Here is an 18,239-nt window from a genome sequence, read left to right on the forward strand (position 1 = left end):
CAAGCAGAGAGATATAGGCCTATAACTCTATGGACTAGTATGCATACATTATTTCTCACTTTTATGCGCACATATAGATCAGCAAGTACGTTATGGCATTGTTCTACATACCTGAAACTGTTTGTAAGTAGCTACCTATACCATTACACCAATATGATGTCCATTTATCACCGAATAATTGCCTGGGGTGTAGCCTTGGTCAAGTTCTAAGCTGTTTTCTGTGCTCAGTCGTTTCATTGCATACATGCTTACATGTTAAGCTATTTATTTTAAATTATTAAAATTATGTTTGCTTATGTCATGGTAATGATGCCCACAGTCATAAAATTTATTGGGGGTGTGGCTTATTATTAAACACAAAAGGTTTATTATCAAGCACAAAAAGGTGCATTGTTTGTGGCAGAAGCAGTGCATCAAATCGCATGAAATTTGGTCAGTTTATACAATGGTGTTTCTTCATGACACACGTCACTTTTTGTGTTGAAGCATGATTACTGACCAGAGATATAAATTTTAAAAATACCTACTTAAAAAGTACGATTTTGCTAAATCCTCCAAGATGACTAATGCTATTATTTCCAAACTGAGATCATATGTGGCCAACAAAGCTTAAAATTGTTTGAAGTGAAAAGGACCAAAAAATAAGCGTGTCCTAATTGCTGACACACTATTAATACTTGCGTGTTCTGGTATATCATGGTGCCATTGTTGAAAAGCCTCAATTTTTTGTCAGAACTGTTCAGACAATGAAGGAAATTTATCCTATAAAAACTTATAGTTGTTGATTATTCCGTTATGTAGTTAAGTAGCATAACATAGTTGACGAAAGCAAAATTTCAAACATGCAAATAGCTGGATCCAAATCAGCTATGAATCTGAGCTCTCTTTATGAAATAGAACTATGTGTGGTAGAGCCATGCAGCGATTTTCATATACTTTTAAGTTGGCGAGAAATCTAGCCTTGAATGTGTAGTACTTGGAAGAAATATTTTTATACTTAATGGACGCTTATAAGGAATGTGTACGCTTGTTCGAGCTTGTTCAATTGATGTAGTCTGCAAGAATAAACCATTTGTCACTTATCCACAAAGGTTTAAGGTTCATACATTAACGGCGATGGTTAAGGTGGCTGTAGTTTGGCTGTGTTTCCGTCACCAAGTGCGCTTCAGAAGTGCGCGTTAAACATGATACGCGGTAAAGCCTAGAACTGTAGAAGTATACGGTAGATCATGGGAATATCTATGAGTAGATGGACTAGGTTTGCGATAAGTTGGCATTTTTGGTAAGTTTCTTGTTGATGTGCGTATTCATGGTAGCATGCAGTAGGCCATGCACTTGGCGTCAGGCACACTTGCTATTAATTATTCTGGGAAATCCTGTGGAACAAAGAAAACTGTGGAATAAATAAAACTATTTTCTGAGGATTTCACTATAGATCCCTTTTAATACTAAATACAGTACTGCTGTAGGCTTATAGGTTTACTTTGCCATGATAAAAAGTCCTTTTGTGTGTTCGATGAATGTGGGAATTGTGGGTCTATTAAAATCAGGAGTATATAATGGGATTTAGACTACAGTTAAAAGATATACCTTGTTCAAGTAAATCTGTCAGCCATCCAGAAAAATATCGGTAACCCTTATTGATACTTTCCAGTACCTCAGAGTTGAGACCTCGGATTTGATCATGACAGAGGAAGCCACGTTCAAACAAATGATGACAAGCTTCTAAATAAGCCAAGGTTTCTGATGTCTTCTCTACATCTGTAGCTGCAGTCTCCTCTCGATGGATAAACCAGTACAGCTCTCCCAGCACTTGTTCTTACTATTAAAAGTGATTTGAATAACTCTAATTTTACAGTTTGCCACAATCTTACCTGCATAATCTTTTCTGGCAATACATTCAATTTGGTCCAAGCGACCCACAAACAATGAGTCTCTTTCAACCGAGGTACCATCCTTGCACAGCTGTTCTCCACTCGGCCCAGTTCTCTTTTGTAAAGATCGTCTATTGTTTCCCAGCCAAACTTACATTTTCCACTGCATTGAAAATGCTTAGTGCCATTAGTTTTTGAAGAAAACAGTCCACTAATAATGTTTTTTAGCTAAAAAAATTAAAGTTAAATAAAGAAGCATACATGCATGCACAACATACACACACAGAGCAAAAATACAGGTTGTCATAGCACACCTACAATGGCACACATACCCGATGAAATGGACAAATAAGCCCAAAATTTTGTGAGGGGGATTAAATGGGTTCACCATCCATGGTTCAACTTGAAAGATATCGTCTTGGTCTTCTCTAAGTGAATATGCTCCAGTATGTCCGTGACTTTTTTTTTAATGGCAGAAATATTGGAGGATGCACCATCACAAACTAACAGACTTGTTTTGAGTCCATGAAACCGAAACAGTTTGATGGTGTCCATGACACATGCTGTGATGAATTTGCAGTCCATGGTGGTGGAAGCTGTGAAGTAAGGCCCAACAATGTCAAATTCACTTGTCAGGTCACGCCAGAGAAACTGCAGTAATAAGAAGTTTGCTGGACGCTCTCAGGCTCTTTCAACAATCGGTAAATATCATTTAGCGAAGGTAATTCTTTGTGAGTCATTGCAAGGCCCATCAACTGATGAATACGTGAATTCCACATCAGCTGGCATGCGACCTTCACTTCGTCAAATATTAGCACCCCATCTGATTTAGGCTCTTGCTTGCCAGATTCTCTACATTGCTCTTTAAAAAGCACATAATGTGCTACTTGGCTGGCTATACACTGTTTCCTTGCTCCTGGATCATGCATAAAAGCTCCTGTATAAGACTGTACAGTGGACTTTGACGGCAACTGAATGATTCCAAAACTCTTGAGAGCTTCATAAGCAGCAGGGCTTCTAGTATACACGGCTAAAGCTGCAAAAAATGGAATATGACTTCTGTATTTTCAAAATATGGCTTACCAATTCTGATAGTTATCATGCTCCACCTGTTGCCCCGTGCTCCAGAAACTGCAGAAACAAAACATGTTGTAAGCAAAGTGTACAAATCATTGAAAGATCAAACTCACCATTACTAGATTGGTCATGTAAATACTGCTGCTGTTGACGTTTGCTGTCAGTGTACCATACTTCTTTCATCAACTCGCCCACACCATGTTCACTTCCTTCTAAAAATACCTTCTCTAGTTCCTCATCACTAATCTCACTAACAATGGAACACATCTCCTCGTGCTGATCATCAGTTAGAGTAACATCTGCTTCACCGCACCTCTTCAATTTCCTCATCATATTAGATCTTGCAGCCTGTGCATTAGACCTTCTGTTCTGTTGGCTGGCAGGAGACATGTATTTCAGCCTTGCTCGTGAAGATGATGACTGCCTTTTCACTGTACGGCTGGGGCTCTCCTTTAGTGTTCGACGTCTCTGACAATTCAGGTCAGACACTAATCGTTTACGTGCAGAGCACTGCACTTCCTGGGCACTCTTCTCTGCTCTAGTAGCATTGCTGGCCGGTTGGAACCACAGTCGACAATTGATCGAGTCGATACGGTCAAAAGGCTCTAGTGTCTGTCTAACAGTCAGAGTTGAACCGTATTGGTTTTGACCTGAAATGATGTGGATCAATCCCAGGACAAAATTTGTAGTTCGACTTGACAGAAAACCTGTTGCACAACTATTGAGCATCTCTCTCCCTGTACATTTACTATTAACACAACACATCATGTGACATTATAAGTAGCGTTTGTATTGATAGTTTAGCCCCACCACAGCATAACAGTATTGTTTCTTTTAAGAATGTTTGTAATAGAACTTATGCAATTGTGTCAGAGTTATATAAGAATTTCAAACTTCCCTATGTCATTCTTTGATCTGGTATTATGAAGCTTCTGCAGAGACATTTTTGTGTTATGTTGTATGCTCTTTGGATGGTATTGTAAATTAAAAAATTAATGTTTAACCTATATTTAAATTATTAACAATTTTATTTATTTAGCATGGGATCTCCTCCGGATTGATGTCTACAGCTTCGGTGCTCTGTGCCAGTAGTTCAGAGAGACATATCCTATGTCACCCTTGCATCTCTCAGGGTCAGCAGTCGAGAGTTTGTTCAGCCAATACAAGCACAAAGCTGGGGCAAGTTAGACTCTGCTATTTTTTTCCACTAAGAGCATGCAGCACACTAGTCAAACAATGTGTTAAGGACCATCACAATGGAAAGGGATACAGATACAACACTTTAAGTACAGTTCAATAAAAATTGACATGTACAACCATGCTTACTGTCATTTTAACAAAATATGTATTGTTGTCCACTATTGTTGACAAATTTACTCTCTAATCTTGTATGTTGAGCTTATAGTATCGGTCTTAAGTTAGCATCTGCTGTAGATGCCAGGACAATATCATATGTTTCAAAAGCATGGGGAGGAAGAGTGTTGGATAAATACATTACTGAACATTGTGGCACACTGGATGATTTGATGCCAGGAGATCTTGTTCTTGCAGACAGGGGATTTGCTATCCAAGATAGTGTTGGGTTTCGTTGTGCTGAGGTAAAAACACCACCGTTTACAAGAGGGAAGAAATATCTTAGCAGATGTGAAATAGACTGGTCTCGTTAAATATCACATGTGTGCATTCATGTAGAACAAGTAATAGGGTTGTCAAAGCAGAGATACAAAATATCAACTTCCAATATCTTTACTCAAGAGTTCAGACTCCTGCACCATTGATGATGTCATCACCACATGTGCTGCCTTGACAAATTTAAGTGACTCGGTAGTACCATTCGATTAGGTACATTCAACCTTTTGACTAGTTATTATTATGTATAGTACAATTCATGCACATGATTTATTTCACATTTTGATTAAACTCATAAAGGTATACTTATCATGTAACGTTTTATTAAAGTTTAAACATACACTAATCAGTCTGTATTATTTCTTTTTGGTGCAACGAAATTTCCTTTTGGTTCTACTTACTAATATCACAACAAAGATTGATTCTAGTTGGGTGTTTTTCAGGTTTAGGTGAGAACACTGCATGGTTGATAAGCCGTAATGAAGTTTTGTGTCATCAGACATGCAAGGGATCACTCAAAGACGCTATGCTCACATCAAGATGTGCACTCTATCGAATTAACTATTATAGATATTGATAAAGTTATAATATTTTTGTTATTTCTTTAAGTATACATATACAACTATAGACAAAGAGATAAATACTGTGGTATACAGTGATAATGATATATAGATATAATGACAATATAGATGTTTGATTACAAGATAGGATAATGGCATGAAATGATGATACAGTGATAATGATATATATAATGACAATGATAGATGATAAATGATAGATAACTAACAGATAAATAACAACAGCATATAGAGTTTAGTTTTCAGATGAACTACTCTGGTTGTCGATGGGAATGTACCTTCTGGCTGCCGATATAAGTCCATCCATGCCATTCAATCTGATGGCTTCGAAATCTCTATCTCTGCACAGAGGGCAGCTTGCTCCTTGAGTAGATGTCAATTGCTGGACACATGGTTGGCATCCTATAATCGAATGGCAACAAGTCGACATGAAAACAGGTGGCTGTATGGGTACAGCCTGACAAATACAGCATCATAGTAAACCCCTCAACTCATCCCTTATAGGACTGGGGACAGTATTCTCAATAAGCTGCTTTATATCTCTTTTCATTTCTGACATTTTTGTTTTGAACTCATTTTGAAAGAGCTTCATCCTTTTAGCTGGAGCTCGAGGGGCTACGTCCCTTTCATCACCATCGCTGTCGCTATCCGTGTTTGCCAGGCTCTGAAAATCTTCCTCCTTTACAGCATACACCTTACGCTTTGGAGCTCTCCAAAAAGGCAATCCTGTAATGGCATAAATTTCATTATAGCTAACGATGAAAGAATAGAACAATAAATAATACGTTGGGTCCCAGGTCAATTGTCAACTTTTAACCCATCCACACATTGCTATATGTAACTACATCACATGAGTTGTCATCATTTCTTTTGTACAGGGAGAGGGATTCCAAACATTTTGATGATGGAAGATAACCAAACAAAGTCCATAGACCACCACCTTGTCCCAGAGGCTGATGAAGCTGGCAGACTGTATGAAGAAAACGGAGGCCGATTGACTGTATTCAGTAACTTCGGACAAGATCCCCTGGAACAAAGGGAGGATTTGAAGAGTATTAGGATGGAGAGATTTAAGGAACAGTGGCCAAGCTTTGAAACTATATTTCATAGTTTAGTGAATGGCAATAAAGCCAATTTCCGTGATGGACTTTTGTGTTTTATTGATTTAACAATGCAGCTAAAAACACAAATATCATGAAACTTGTTAATGTTTTTACTTTATTTGATTTATTCTATCTATTGAACATGTGCTATCACTGTGATATATTATTAAGTTACAATATAGATAGCACAAAGGATCACAGACATCAGTAACTATTTGATTTCGTACATATTCATTATTTCAATGATGATGTAAAATAAAAAATTGTAGTAATACAAAATAATGTATATATGCATACCATGCAATAGAAAGTTACAATAATAATTTATAGTCATAATCTGCAACACAGCCTGGATGCTTGATAGGTCCATCCAACACTATAAAACAAACACAGCTTAATGTAAGCAGCGCAAAATGATTAGGTAAAGCATGGCTTGTACTAGTCACGTATGTAAACTCCGTAAGTATGTGTAGTGTGTGTGTGTGTATGTGTGTGCGGGTGGAGGAGTGCGTGTATGTGCAGGAGGGGAGAGAGGGTTGGCGTGTGCATGCATGTGTGTATGTAATCTGTAGTGCTTGCCTTCTTGTTCGACTAAAGTGTATTGTCAGTTGTATGATCAGACGACAATACAAAAGTAGATTATCATTGAAAGATGACTGGCTTCAATGACTCAATGACATCTCTGTCCTGTCACTATACTAGATAGCAAAAATATACAAGTGTATCAACACATTTTACTAATTAACACACCAATAACCAATGGAAAGAAGGTTACAGGTACACCCATGTAAAGTCAGGATAACACTGATTATACTGTGGGGTCATGTGGTACGGTACACAAACTATCTTCCTACCACATAGTAAGTGGACTGGAGTGGTTGGGTCAGGATTACTTAAAACAGTGCAATGTACAATGCATGCCGTAAAACTATTCTTACCATTAATTATCAGTTGCAAAAAGATAATTAACAATACGTTATACAGTAAACAAACATGACACTAATTAAAGACATGCATTGACCATCAGAAAATGATGAGTGGAAATATCTGCTGCCTTGTACTGTAAGTGCTGCAGCTAAGTATTAGATGGTAGTCTACCAACCCAACTGTGGTGATGGGTACCTGGTATATGCTATTCTCTGTGTATAATCTGCAGGGCTGGTGTTAGCTGCAACAACAATAGCATAGATTTTATCCACCTTTTATGTATATCATTCATTTTTGGTTATTGTAAATTGTATGCAATGCAGCACAATAACAATGAAACTGCTTCATCATGCCTGCAAGTGAAGAGGTATTTACTCACCTTGTTGTGGTTGCATACATCTACACTTGCATATCTAGGGTGATTAGTGTCTTGGGTGTACCCCGGAGAAGCCACGGACAAAGGCCATGATGGCCACAGAATGGGGTGTCATAACAAATTTGATTATTGTAAAGTAAAGAAGGCAACAACCCAGGGGCGGATCTAGGATTTTTGAAAGGGGATTTCCAGAGGTGCAGACACATCTGGCCATGGAGTGCAGTGACCAGTCACGGTCCAAAATGTTGACAAGGTTGTTAATTTACAATTCTTGAATTTTCAAAATGTGTGTACTGAGTTGAAAATTAACCTCACAAAACTGATTATCAGATAGATTTTGTAATCATCCCAAAATAATCTGTGTGGTGACTGTTTTATTAGAGGATTTTGATTTCATTGACTGTTCTATTAGAGTATCTTGATCTTTGAAAGGTTTGCTGGTTAGCTATGCTTGCTAACCAAGTTAGTTGGTTGCTAGCTTGCTTGGTTAGCTAGGTTTGCTGGTTATACTGATGAAATGGATTCCGCATGCTGCTGCTAACAAGTGAAGTATATTGTCATGAATTAACATCTACAGGCGGATAACAATAATTCACTACTGGTAAACAAACAAACAAATGTACAGTATCTTACTGTGCAATTCACCAGAATGTTGTCCTAGCTACTTCTAAGCTCAGTTGGTACCGATGACTAAGAAAAGTATCATAACCAGTATACAGTACAAGCTGCACTCTTCACCGTCTCCTGGCAACACACATAGCAAAATAGATAATAATCTGTACATGAAATGATCATTCTATAAACAACATTTGATAGGAGGGGTACTTCTTCTCAGATGATTCAGATTTTTAGCAGACAAGTTTATTAAATTTAAACATCAATAAAGGCCTTGACAGGGGCCCGTGATATTTTTTATTCCTTTTGTTTTGTACTTTATGATGGTGTGATGAGAAAAGAGAGCGCTAAAAACAGCATTTACATTTTCCTGTTGAAAATAATATCTCGAAAATACTGAAATTTGTTGATCCACGAAAATACTTGCTCCAAACATTTGTGATTATGTGGTAACTCCGCTGCCATCAGTAACCAACGCATCATTTATGGTATGACAGAAGTGAATGAATTACAGCAAGCAGTACTAGTACTGAAAACTATAGTATAATTTTCTATCTTGATTATTCTATAGAGAGGAACGCAAGCCTTGTGGTGGTATATATATATATATATATAGTGGCAGCTCCAGTGCATTCAAATATAGGACATGTTAGGTGCATAAAATCCTATGGATAAGACTATCGACTGTACTTGTCCATTTGAATACTATGTGCATGTTGCTACTAGAAACTTTGATGCTGCCAAATTTTTAGTTCATAATGTGTCGGAAAGATATAAACTTTAAAAGGCTGGAAAATCATGTCTCTGTCTATGCATATATACAGCAAGGCCTTAGTACGTATGTTAATATAGCAGCTGCAGAGTAATGCACTGCACACACCACTGGTTCATGCAAACCATGCAGGTTACAGTGCAGGTAACTTTATCGACTAATATGGAATATGTGATTACTAAATTAGGCCACTCCAAATGTGGAGTGCAGGCAGTCTGGTAATTACCATTATCCAATATCACTGTTCAAGCTGTGTTGGCTGTGTACTACAGCTATATTACTTGTTCATGGAGTGTATATTATTTGGTTTGTCTTGAATGCTCTATTAGAGTGAAATTTATTTCTAGTATATCAATCTAATATTCATGCTTGATGTATAGGTCTAGCTACATGCCTCTGACACAGATTCAATCTTCCAATAAGCATGTCTTGGTACTATACGCAGTCTGTACAGTGTGGCAACCTTGATCACTGACTCTCCGCTCATTACACATTTAGCAAGCTATTTGAAGGCAAATAATGAACAAATGTGCATAAGGAGAAACAATATGTGAGGCAACAAAAGCACTTTTGCGTGTTTAAAATCAAAAGATAATTACATTGTCACCTTAAACATTTATTTTTTGATTGTAGCTAGTGGGCATGTTGTGGCCTCAATTGGGTACATGCTGTAGTACACATCAACATGGTGGAGCAGCTCAAAGAGTGGAGTCACAAATTAAAAATCCATGTTCTATTAGGAGAGTTGACTTCTCTATTACAGTGTCATTCACTTTACAAGAGCATAATCAGCAGAGCACACACACATTTAAGCACTATTCTAGGTAGGAATACAGATTTCAATGCTGGGGTTGGTTTGTTAAAAGAACAATTGTTAGCTACCACCACAAGACGTTAATGCATACAGCATCTCCAACGTCAGCCCCCAATGCACTCAGACTGTACAACGCGTACATAATAACTTTAGCTGAGAGTGGGGCTGCATGAAAACTGAAAGAGTGCAAGTGGGCATTCTACAAATGTACGTGCTACTACTATGTGTGCAAATCTTTCTGTTATTGGTTGGTGATTTTGGGCTGGATGTGTTTCCTGGTAGTATTGACCACACAATTCCATAGGATGTGAGTCGCAACTCTATGAATATTTATTATGAAAAAGAAATCACTTTGAAGTGGTCACTGCTATACGGAGAAGAAGGTATGCTTGTTGCTTGCAGTGCTTATGTATATTGTACGCAGTCTATAATACATCCATCAAGTATACTCTATACTTTAGCTATGCTGGTCTCTTGCCAACGTGGGGAACTTGGTCAGTGGTTAGTGTATGGCTAAACTGTGAGTACTTAAGCAACACTAATACTAGTCTGTCGTCAGTCTGGGGTACTCAGGAAGTGGTAGAGGTGGGGCCAAACTGTGAGTACTTAAACCACACTAATACTAGAGTGTAGCCGTACCTGATGATTTACAAATGGCCAAACACCTTTTTTATACCACATAGCTACACTTGTATTGTAAATTGGAATCAGGGAAAGTTCAATTCAAGGTGCCAGTGTGTAAGTTTCACTGTATAATGTGATTACAGTTATTTGCAACAGGTCAATAGTTGCCTTAAATGGTATCGATCAGGTCATAAATTGTAACAACTTACTTCACCTGATAATCTACAATTTAATTATTGTAGCAAGGCATCATTGCAGTAAAGTAATAGTGGAGTATTTCATGCCATGTATGATTTATGGATTAGATCCTATGCATGCAAGGTGACTCCCCACCTTGTGCATAAAGTTGTTATGCTGAGTAGCATATATGTGACCCCTTATCTGAGAAAATGGTCCATGTAGCCTTATCAATAGCACGAATTTGGAAACCCATAACTGAAATGGTGCCACCGTGAAATGTGGCCATGGTGTAGTCCTAACACACCACTGCGTTGTGGGGAGAATACATTGAAAGCAGGAAATGTTATGGTTAGTCAAAGTTGGGAATTCAGAGAGGCTATATGGCCCATTTTCACAGAGCCGGTCACATATAGCTAGCTACAAGGGAAGCCTCACAAAGAATTACAAGATGTCTTCAATTTGTTTCTTGGGTGGAGGAATATCATTATGTTTTAGAGAATCCTGTGTAATGATTAATGGCTTCAGTTAATATAGATCAATTAACACTGGGTGACCTCTAAAGCTTAGAAAACCAGTCATGGTAAATGGTGAAGCTTACAGTTAAACTTTGGATAATTGGATTTGGTGAAATCCAATTTTCTAAAACTGCAAAGGCAACTACAAAGCAACTACAAAGCATAAAACTTTAGCACTTGGCGCGCGCAGCGCGCCAAGTGCTAAAGTTTTATGCTTTGTATATATAATAGGATGATGGAAAGGTACCTCTATCCACTGCACACAGAGCATTGCATGGCTATAATATCTTCATAGTACTGGTAATACTAGTACTGAATCTTATGAAATTACTATTAATGCAGTGCAACAAGCTTAAGAGTGGTATTAAATCCAAATTTTGCTGCTGCTTGCCAAGCAATGGTTATTAGGATGTGACTCAAAGTAGTATCCTAGCAACAGTTGTTAGATACCTACCAAAATGGTTACCTTAACAATCATGACCATGCATGAAGACCACACTGCTAGGCAAAAGTATTTTAGCCATGTAATTGTAGCAACTTTAAACAGGCTGCAGCTACAGGACCTGGTATCCTACAGACCTTCAACTGTAAAGCCTTAGTAAATAAAATAAATTGCTGCTAAGCAACAAATGCAATTAACACTACAGCGTAACACAGATTCTAGCCAATGAAAATTGTAATTACAATTGCATACAGTGAAACCTGTATAATACCTTGGGACCAACCAAAAGTGTCCTGATTATCAAGGTGTCCTCATTTTCCAGGTCAGTTTACATGCTTTGTGATACTTTGGGATCATTACCAAGTGTCCAGATTACACATGTACAGGTGTCCTTATTTTCATTTGTCCTCATTAACGGGTTCCACTGTACTTGCAGATAGCTGATTACATGATACCTGTTTCACTGCTCCCCATCTGTATTACAGCAGTGAAATTTCATGGTATATAGTTCAAAGGAAGATTGGAGGAGTAAGTTTTGAGTGCTGAAGTATGTAATGTATTAATTAGGAGCTGGTAGGAGCTTCATTGCAATTATAACTTAAGTATAATATTATCTAATCCAAAACAGCCAAGCTGTAAAAAAAGAGTGCAGCCCTGAGAAAGGCAATGGTGAAAAAAGATGTGAAATCCAAGGTGGCGGCCAAGAAATGGCTGTGATGGTAGGTTAATGGTAAAAATTTTAATAACGACAATTCAGGTAAATTTTGCGCCAAGACCAAGCGGCACCAAATTCACCTGAATTGTTGTTATTAAAATTTTTACAATTAACCTACCATCACAGCCATTTCTTGGCCGCCACCTTGGATTTCACATCTTTTTTCACCATTGCCTTTCTCAGGGCCGCACTCTTTTTTTACAGCTTGGCTGTTTTGGATTAGATTTCACTTCTTTTTGTATTTGTATACCCCAAAGCCGGCCGTAAAGCCGGCTTTAAGGCTTTTAACCTGTCATTTTTTCTTTACTACAGGAAGAAGAAAAGATGAAGCAGGGTGATTTCTTTGTAGCTAACCTCTCTGCAAGGTGATCCTTGTGGCTGATCTCTCTACCGGATAACTTTTTTGTAGCTGAACTCTCTACAGGGTGATTTGTTTGTAGCTGAACTCTCTACAAGGTGACTTCTTCTAGCTGATCTTTCTACAGGGTGATTTGTTTGTAGCTGAATTCTCTACAGGGCGATTTGTTTGCAGCTAAACTGCTACAATGTAACTTCTTCTAGCTGAACTCTCTACAATGTGACTTCTTCTAGCTGAACTCTCTACGGGTGACTTGTTTCTAACTGATCTCTCTACAGGGTGACTTGTTTCTAGCTGAACTCTCTACAGGGTGATTTGTTTCTAGCTGATCTCTCTACAGGGTGACTTGTTTCTAGCTGAACTCTCTACAGGGTGATTTGTTTGTAGCTGAACTCTCTACAAGGTAACTTCTTCTAGCTGATCTTTCTACAAGGTGATTTGTTTGTAGCTGAATTCTCTACAGGGCAATTTGTTTGCAGCTGAACTCTCTACATGGTAGTTTCTTTGTAGTTGAACTCTCTACAATGTGACTTCTTCTAGCTGAACTCTCTACGGGTGACTTGTTTCTAACTGATCTCTCTACAGCGTGACTTGTTTCTAGCTGAACTCTCTACAGGGTGATTGTTTGTAGCTGAACTCTCTACAAGGTAACTTCTTCTAGCTGATCTTTCTACAGGATGACTTGTTTGTCTCTACAGGGAAATTTGTTTGCAGGTGAACTCTCTACATGGTAGTTTCTTTGTAGCTGAACTCTCTACAATGTAACTTCTTCTAGCTGAACTCTCTACAGGGTGACTTGTTTGTAGCTGAACCCTCTACAGGGTGATTTGTTTGTTGCTAAACTCTCTACAAGGTAACTTCTTCTAGCTGATCTTTCTACAAGGTGATTTGTCTGTAGCTGAATTCTCTACAGGGCAATTTGTTTGCTGCTGAACTCTCTACATGGTAGTTTCTTTGTAGCTGAACTCTCTACAATGTAACTTCTTCTAGCTGAACTCTCTACAGGGTGACTTGTTTCTAGCTGAACTCTCTACAGGGTGACTTGTTTGTAGCTGAAATCTCTACAAGGTAACTTCTTCTAGCTGAACTTTCTACAGGGTGATTTGTTTGTAGCTGAATTCTCTACAGGGCGATTTGTTTGCAGCTAAACTGCTACAATGTAACTTCTTCTAGCTGAACTCTCTACAATGTGACTTCTTCTAGCTGAACTCTCTACGGGTGACTTGTTTCTAACTGATCTCTCTACAGGGTGATTTGTTTCTAGCTGAACTCTCTACAGGGTGATTTGTTTCTAGCTGATCTATCTACAGGGTGACTTGTTTCTAGCTGAACTCTCTACAGGGTGATTTGTTTGTAGCTGAACTCTCTACAAGGTAACTTCTTCTAGCTGATCTTTCTACAAGGTGATTTGTTTGTAACTGAATTCTCTACAGGACAATTTGTTTGCAGCTGAACTCTCTACATGGTAGTTTCTTTGTAGTTGAACTCTCTACAATGTGACTTCTTCTAGCTGAACTCTCTACGGGTGACTTGTTTCTAACTGATCTCTCTACAGGGTGACTTGTTTCTAGCTGAACTCTCTACAGGGTGATTTGTTTCTAGCTGATCTCTCTACAGGGTGACTTGTTTCTAGCTGAACTCTCTACAGGGTGATTTGTTTGTAGCTGAACTCTCTACAAGGTAACTTCTTCTAGCTGATCTTTCTACAAGGTGATTTGTTTGTAACTGAATTCTCTACAGGGCAATTTGTTTGCAGCTGAACTCTCTACATGGTAGTTTCTTTGTAGCTGAACTCTCTACAATGTGACTTCTTCTAGCTGAACTCTCTACCGGTGACTTGTTTCTAACTGATCTCTCTACAGGGTGACTTGTTTCTAACTGAACTCTCTACAGGGTGATTTGTTTGTAGCTGAACTCTCTACAAGGTAACTTCTTCTAGCTGATCTTTCTACAGGATGACTTGTTTGTCTCTACAGGGAAATTTGTTTGCAGCTGAACTCTCTACGTGGTAGTTTCTTTGTAGCTGAACTCTCTACAATGTAACTTCTTCTAGCTGAACTCTCTAAAGGGTGACTTGTTTGTAGCTGAACTCTCTACAGGGTGATTCGTTTGTTGCTAAACTCTCTACAAGGTAACTTCTTCTAGCTGATCTTTCTACAAGGTGATTTGTCTGTAGCTGAATTCTCTACAGGGCAATTTGTTTGCTGCTGAACTCTCTACATGGTAGTTTCTTTGTAGCTGAACTCTCTACAATGTAACTTCTTCTAGCTGATCTCTCTACAGGGTGACTTGTTTCTAGCTGAACTCTCTACAGGGTGATTTGTTTGTAGCTGAACTCTCTACAAGGTAACTTCTTCTAGCTGAACTTTCTACAGGGTGATTTGTTTGTAACTGAATTGTCTACAGGGAAATTTGTTTGCAGTTGAACTCTGTACATGGTAGTTTCTTTGTAGCTGAACTCTCTATAATGTAACTTCTTCTAGCTAAACTCTCTACAGGGTGACTTGTTTCTAGCTGATCTCTCTACAGGGTGATTCGTTTGTAGCTGAACTCTCTACAAGGTAACTTCTTCTAGCTGATCTTTCTACAAGGTGATTTGTTTGTAGCTGAATTCTCTACAGGGCAATTTGTTTGCAGCTGAACTCTCTACATGGTAGTTTCTTTGTAGTTGAACTCTCTACAATGTGACTTCTTCTAGCTGAACTCTCTACAGGATGATTTGTTTGTAGCTGAACTCTCTACAAGGTAACTTCTTCTAGCTGATCTTTCTACAGGGTGACTTGTTTGTCTCTACAGGGAAATTTGTTTGCAGTTGAACTCTCTACATGGTAGTTTCTTTGTAGCTGAACTCTCTACAATGTAACTTCTTCTAGCTGAACTCTCTAAAGGGTGACTTGTTTGTAGCTGAACCCTCTACAGGGTGATTTGTTTGTTGCTAAACTCTCTACAAGGTAACTTCTTCTAGTTGATCTTTCTACAAGGTGATTTGTCTGTAGCTGAATTCTCTACAGGGCAATTTGTTTGCAGCTGAACTCTCTACATGGTAGTTTCTTTGTAGTTGAACTCTCTACAATGTGACTTCTTCTAGCTGAACTCTCTACAGGATGATTTGTTTGTAGCTGAACTCTCTACAAGGTAACTTCTTCTAGCTGATCTTTCTACAGGGTGACTTGTTTGTCTCTACAGGGAAATTTGTTTGCAGTTGAACTCTCTACATGGTAGTTTTTTTGTAGCTGAACTCTCTACAATGTAACTTCTTCTAGCTGAACTCTCTAAAGGGTGACTTGTTTGTAGCTGAACCCTCTACAGGGTGATTTGTTTGTTGCTGAACTCTCTACAAGGTAACTTCTTCTAGCTGATCTTTCTACAGGGTGACTTGTTTGTCTCTACAGGGAAATTTGTTTGCAGTTGAACTCTCTACATGGTAGTTTCTTTGTAGCTGAACTCTCTACAATGTAACTTTTTCTAGCTGAACTCTCTAAAGGGTGACTTGTTTGTAGCTGAACCCTCTACAGGGTGATTTGTTTGTTGCTAAACTCTCTACAAGGTAACTTCTTCTAGCTGATCTTTCTACAGGGTGACTTGTTTGTCTCTACAGGGAAATTTGTTTGCAGTTGAACTCTCTACATGGTAGTTTCTTTGTAGCTGAACTCTCTACAATGTAACTTCTTCTAGCTGAACTCTCTACAGGGTGACTTGTTTCTAGCTGAACTCTCTACAGGGTGATTTGTTTGTAGCTGAACTCTCTACAAGGTAACTTCTTCTAGCTGAACTTTCTACAGGGTGATTTGTTTGTAACTGAATTATCTACAGGGCAATTTGTTTGCAGTTGAACTCTGTACATGGTAGTTTCTTTGTAGATGAACTCTATATAATGTAACTTCTTCTAGCTGAACTCTCTACAGGGTGACTTGTTTCTAGCTGATCTCTCTACAATGTAACTTCTTCTAGCTGAACTCTCTACAGGGTGACTTGTTTGTAGCTGAACCCTCTAAAGGGTGATTTGTTTGTAGCTGAACTCTCTACAAGGTAACTTCTTCTAGCTGATCTTTCTACAAGGTGATTTGTCTGTAGCTGAATTCTCTACAGGGCAATTTGTTTGCAGCTGAACTCTCTAAATGGTAGTTTCTTTGTAGATGAACTCTCTACAATGTAACTTCTTCTAGCTGAACTCTCTACCGGTGACTTGTTTCTAGCTGATCTCTCTACAGGGTGACTTGTTCTAGCTGAACTCTCTACAGGGTGATTTGTTTGTAGCTGAACTCTCTACAAGGTAACTTCTTCTAGCTGATCTTTCTACAGGGTGACTTGTTTGTCTCTACAGGGAAATTTGTTTGCACCTGAACTCTCTACATGATAGTTTCTTTGTAGCTGAACTCTCTACAATGTAACTTCTTCTAGCTGAACTCTCTACAGGGTGACTTGTTTGTAGCTGAACTCTCTACAGGGTGATTTGTTTGTTGCTAAACTCTCTACAAGGTAACTTCTTCTAGCTGATCTTTCTACAAGTTGATTTGTCTGTAGCTGAATTCTCTACAGGGCAATTTGTTTGCTGCTGAACTCTCTACATGGTAGTTTCTTTGTAGCTGAACTCTCTACAATGTAACTTCTTCTAGTTGAACTCTCTATAGGGTGACTTGTTTCTAGCTGATCATGAACTCTCTATAGGGTGATTTGTTTGTAGCTGAACTCTCTACAAGGTAACTTCTTCTAGCTGAACTTTCTACAGGGTGATTTGTTTGTAGCTGAATTCTCTACAGGGCAATTTGTTTGCAGTTGAACTCTGTACATGGTAGTTTCTTTGTAGCTAAACTCTCTACAATGTAACTTCTTCTAGCTGAACTCTCTACAGGGTGACTTGTTTCTAGCTGATCTCTCTACAATGTAACTTCTTCTAGCTGAACTCTCTAGAGGGTGACTTGTTTGTAGCTGAACCCTCTACAGGGTGATTTGTTTGCAGCTGAACTCTCTACATGGTAGTTTCTTTGTAACCGATCTCTCTACAGGGTGACTTGTTTCTAGCTGAACTCTCTACAGGGTGATTTTTTTGTAGCTGAACTCTCTACAAGGTAACTTCTTCTAGCTGATCTTTCTACAAGGTGATTTGTTTGTAGCTGAATTCTCTACAGGGCAATTTGTTTGCAGCTGAACTCTCTTACATGGTGGTTTCTTTGTAGCTGAACTCTCTACAAAGTGACTTCTTCTAGCTGATCTATCTACAGGATGACTTGTTTCTAGCTGAACTCTCTACAGTGTGATCTGTTCATAGCGGAACTTTCTACTGGGTGATTTGTTTGCAGCTAAACTCTTTGCATGATTGTTTCTTTGTAACTGAACTCTCTACAAGGTAACTTCTTCTAGCTGATCTCTCTACAGGGCAATTTGTTTGTAGCTGAATTCTCTACAGGGTGATTTATTTGAGCTGAACTCTCTACATGATGGCTTCTTTGTAGCTGAACTCTCTATTAGGTACCTTCTTCTAGCTGATCTGACTACAGGGTGACTTGTTTGTAGCTGAATTCCCTACACAATAACTTGCAATGTAATATAACTGAGTAAATTATACATGCAGCTGAATGCTTTATTAGGGTGACTGTTCTATTAGAGTATCTCGATCTCGCATTTGCTGCACGTAGTTGC

At 38.5% G+C, this 18,239-nt stretch overlaps 1 protein-coding gene and 1 long non-coding RNA gene across 3 annotated transcripts; both read right to left on the reverse strand.

The window, feature by feature from the left end:
* Window positions 1-2,506: 2,506 nt before the first annotated feature.
* Window positions 2,507-3,680, reverse strand: LOC136251609 (uncharacterized). Its single transcript, XM_066044068.1, has 3 exons — window positions 3,065-3,680; window positions 2,958-3,005; window positions 2,507-2,910 (listed from the first exon to the last, which is right to left on the reverse strand). The coding sequence occupies exons 1-3, from the start codon at window positions 3,678-3,680 to the stop codon at window positions 2,507-2,509; spliced, it is 1,068 nt and encodes a 355-aa protein (XP_065900140.1).
* A 2,811-nt stretch (window positions 3,681-6,491) lies between these two features.
* LOC136250874 (uncharacterized) lies at window positions 6,492-8,581 on the reverse strand. Of its 2 annotated transcripts, XR_010698797.1 has the most exons (3): window positions 8,198-8,581; window positions 6,841-6,959; window positions 6,492-6,637 (listed from the first exon to the last, which is right to left on the reverse strand). It is a non-coding gene; the product is annotated as an uncharacterized lncRNA (long non-coding RNA). The 2 variants fall into 2 exon arrangements; XR_010698796.1 differs by lacking the exon at window positions 8,198-8,581 and having other exon boundaries at window positions 6,841-8,146.
* Between the last annotated feature and the right edge of the window lie 9,658 nt (window positions 8,582-18,239).

This window comes from Dysidea avara, chromosome 3, assembly GCF_963678975.1.
Source record: "Dysidea avara chromosome 3, odDysAvar1.4, whole genome shotgun sequence".
NCBI classification, from domain to species: domain Eukaryota; kingdom Metazoa; phylum Porifera; class Demospongiae; order Dictyoceratida; family Dysideidae; genus Dysidea; species Dysidea avara.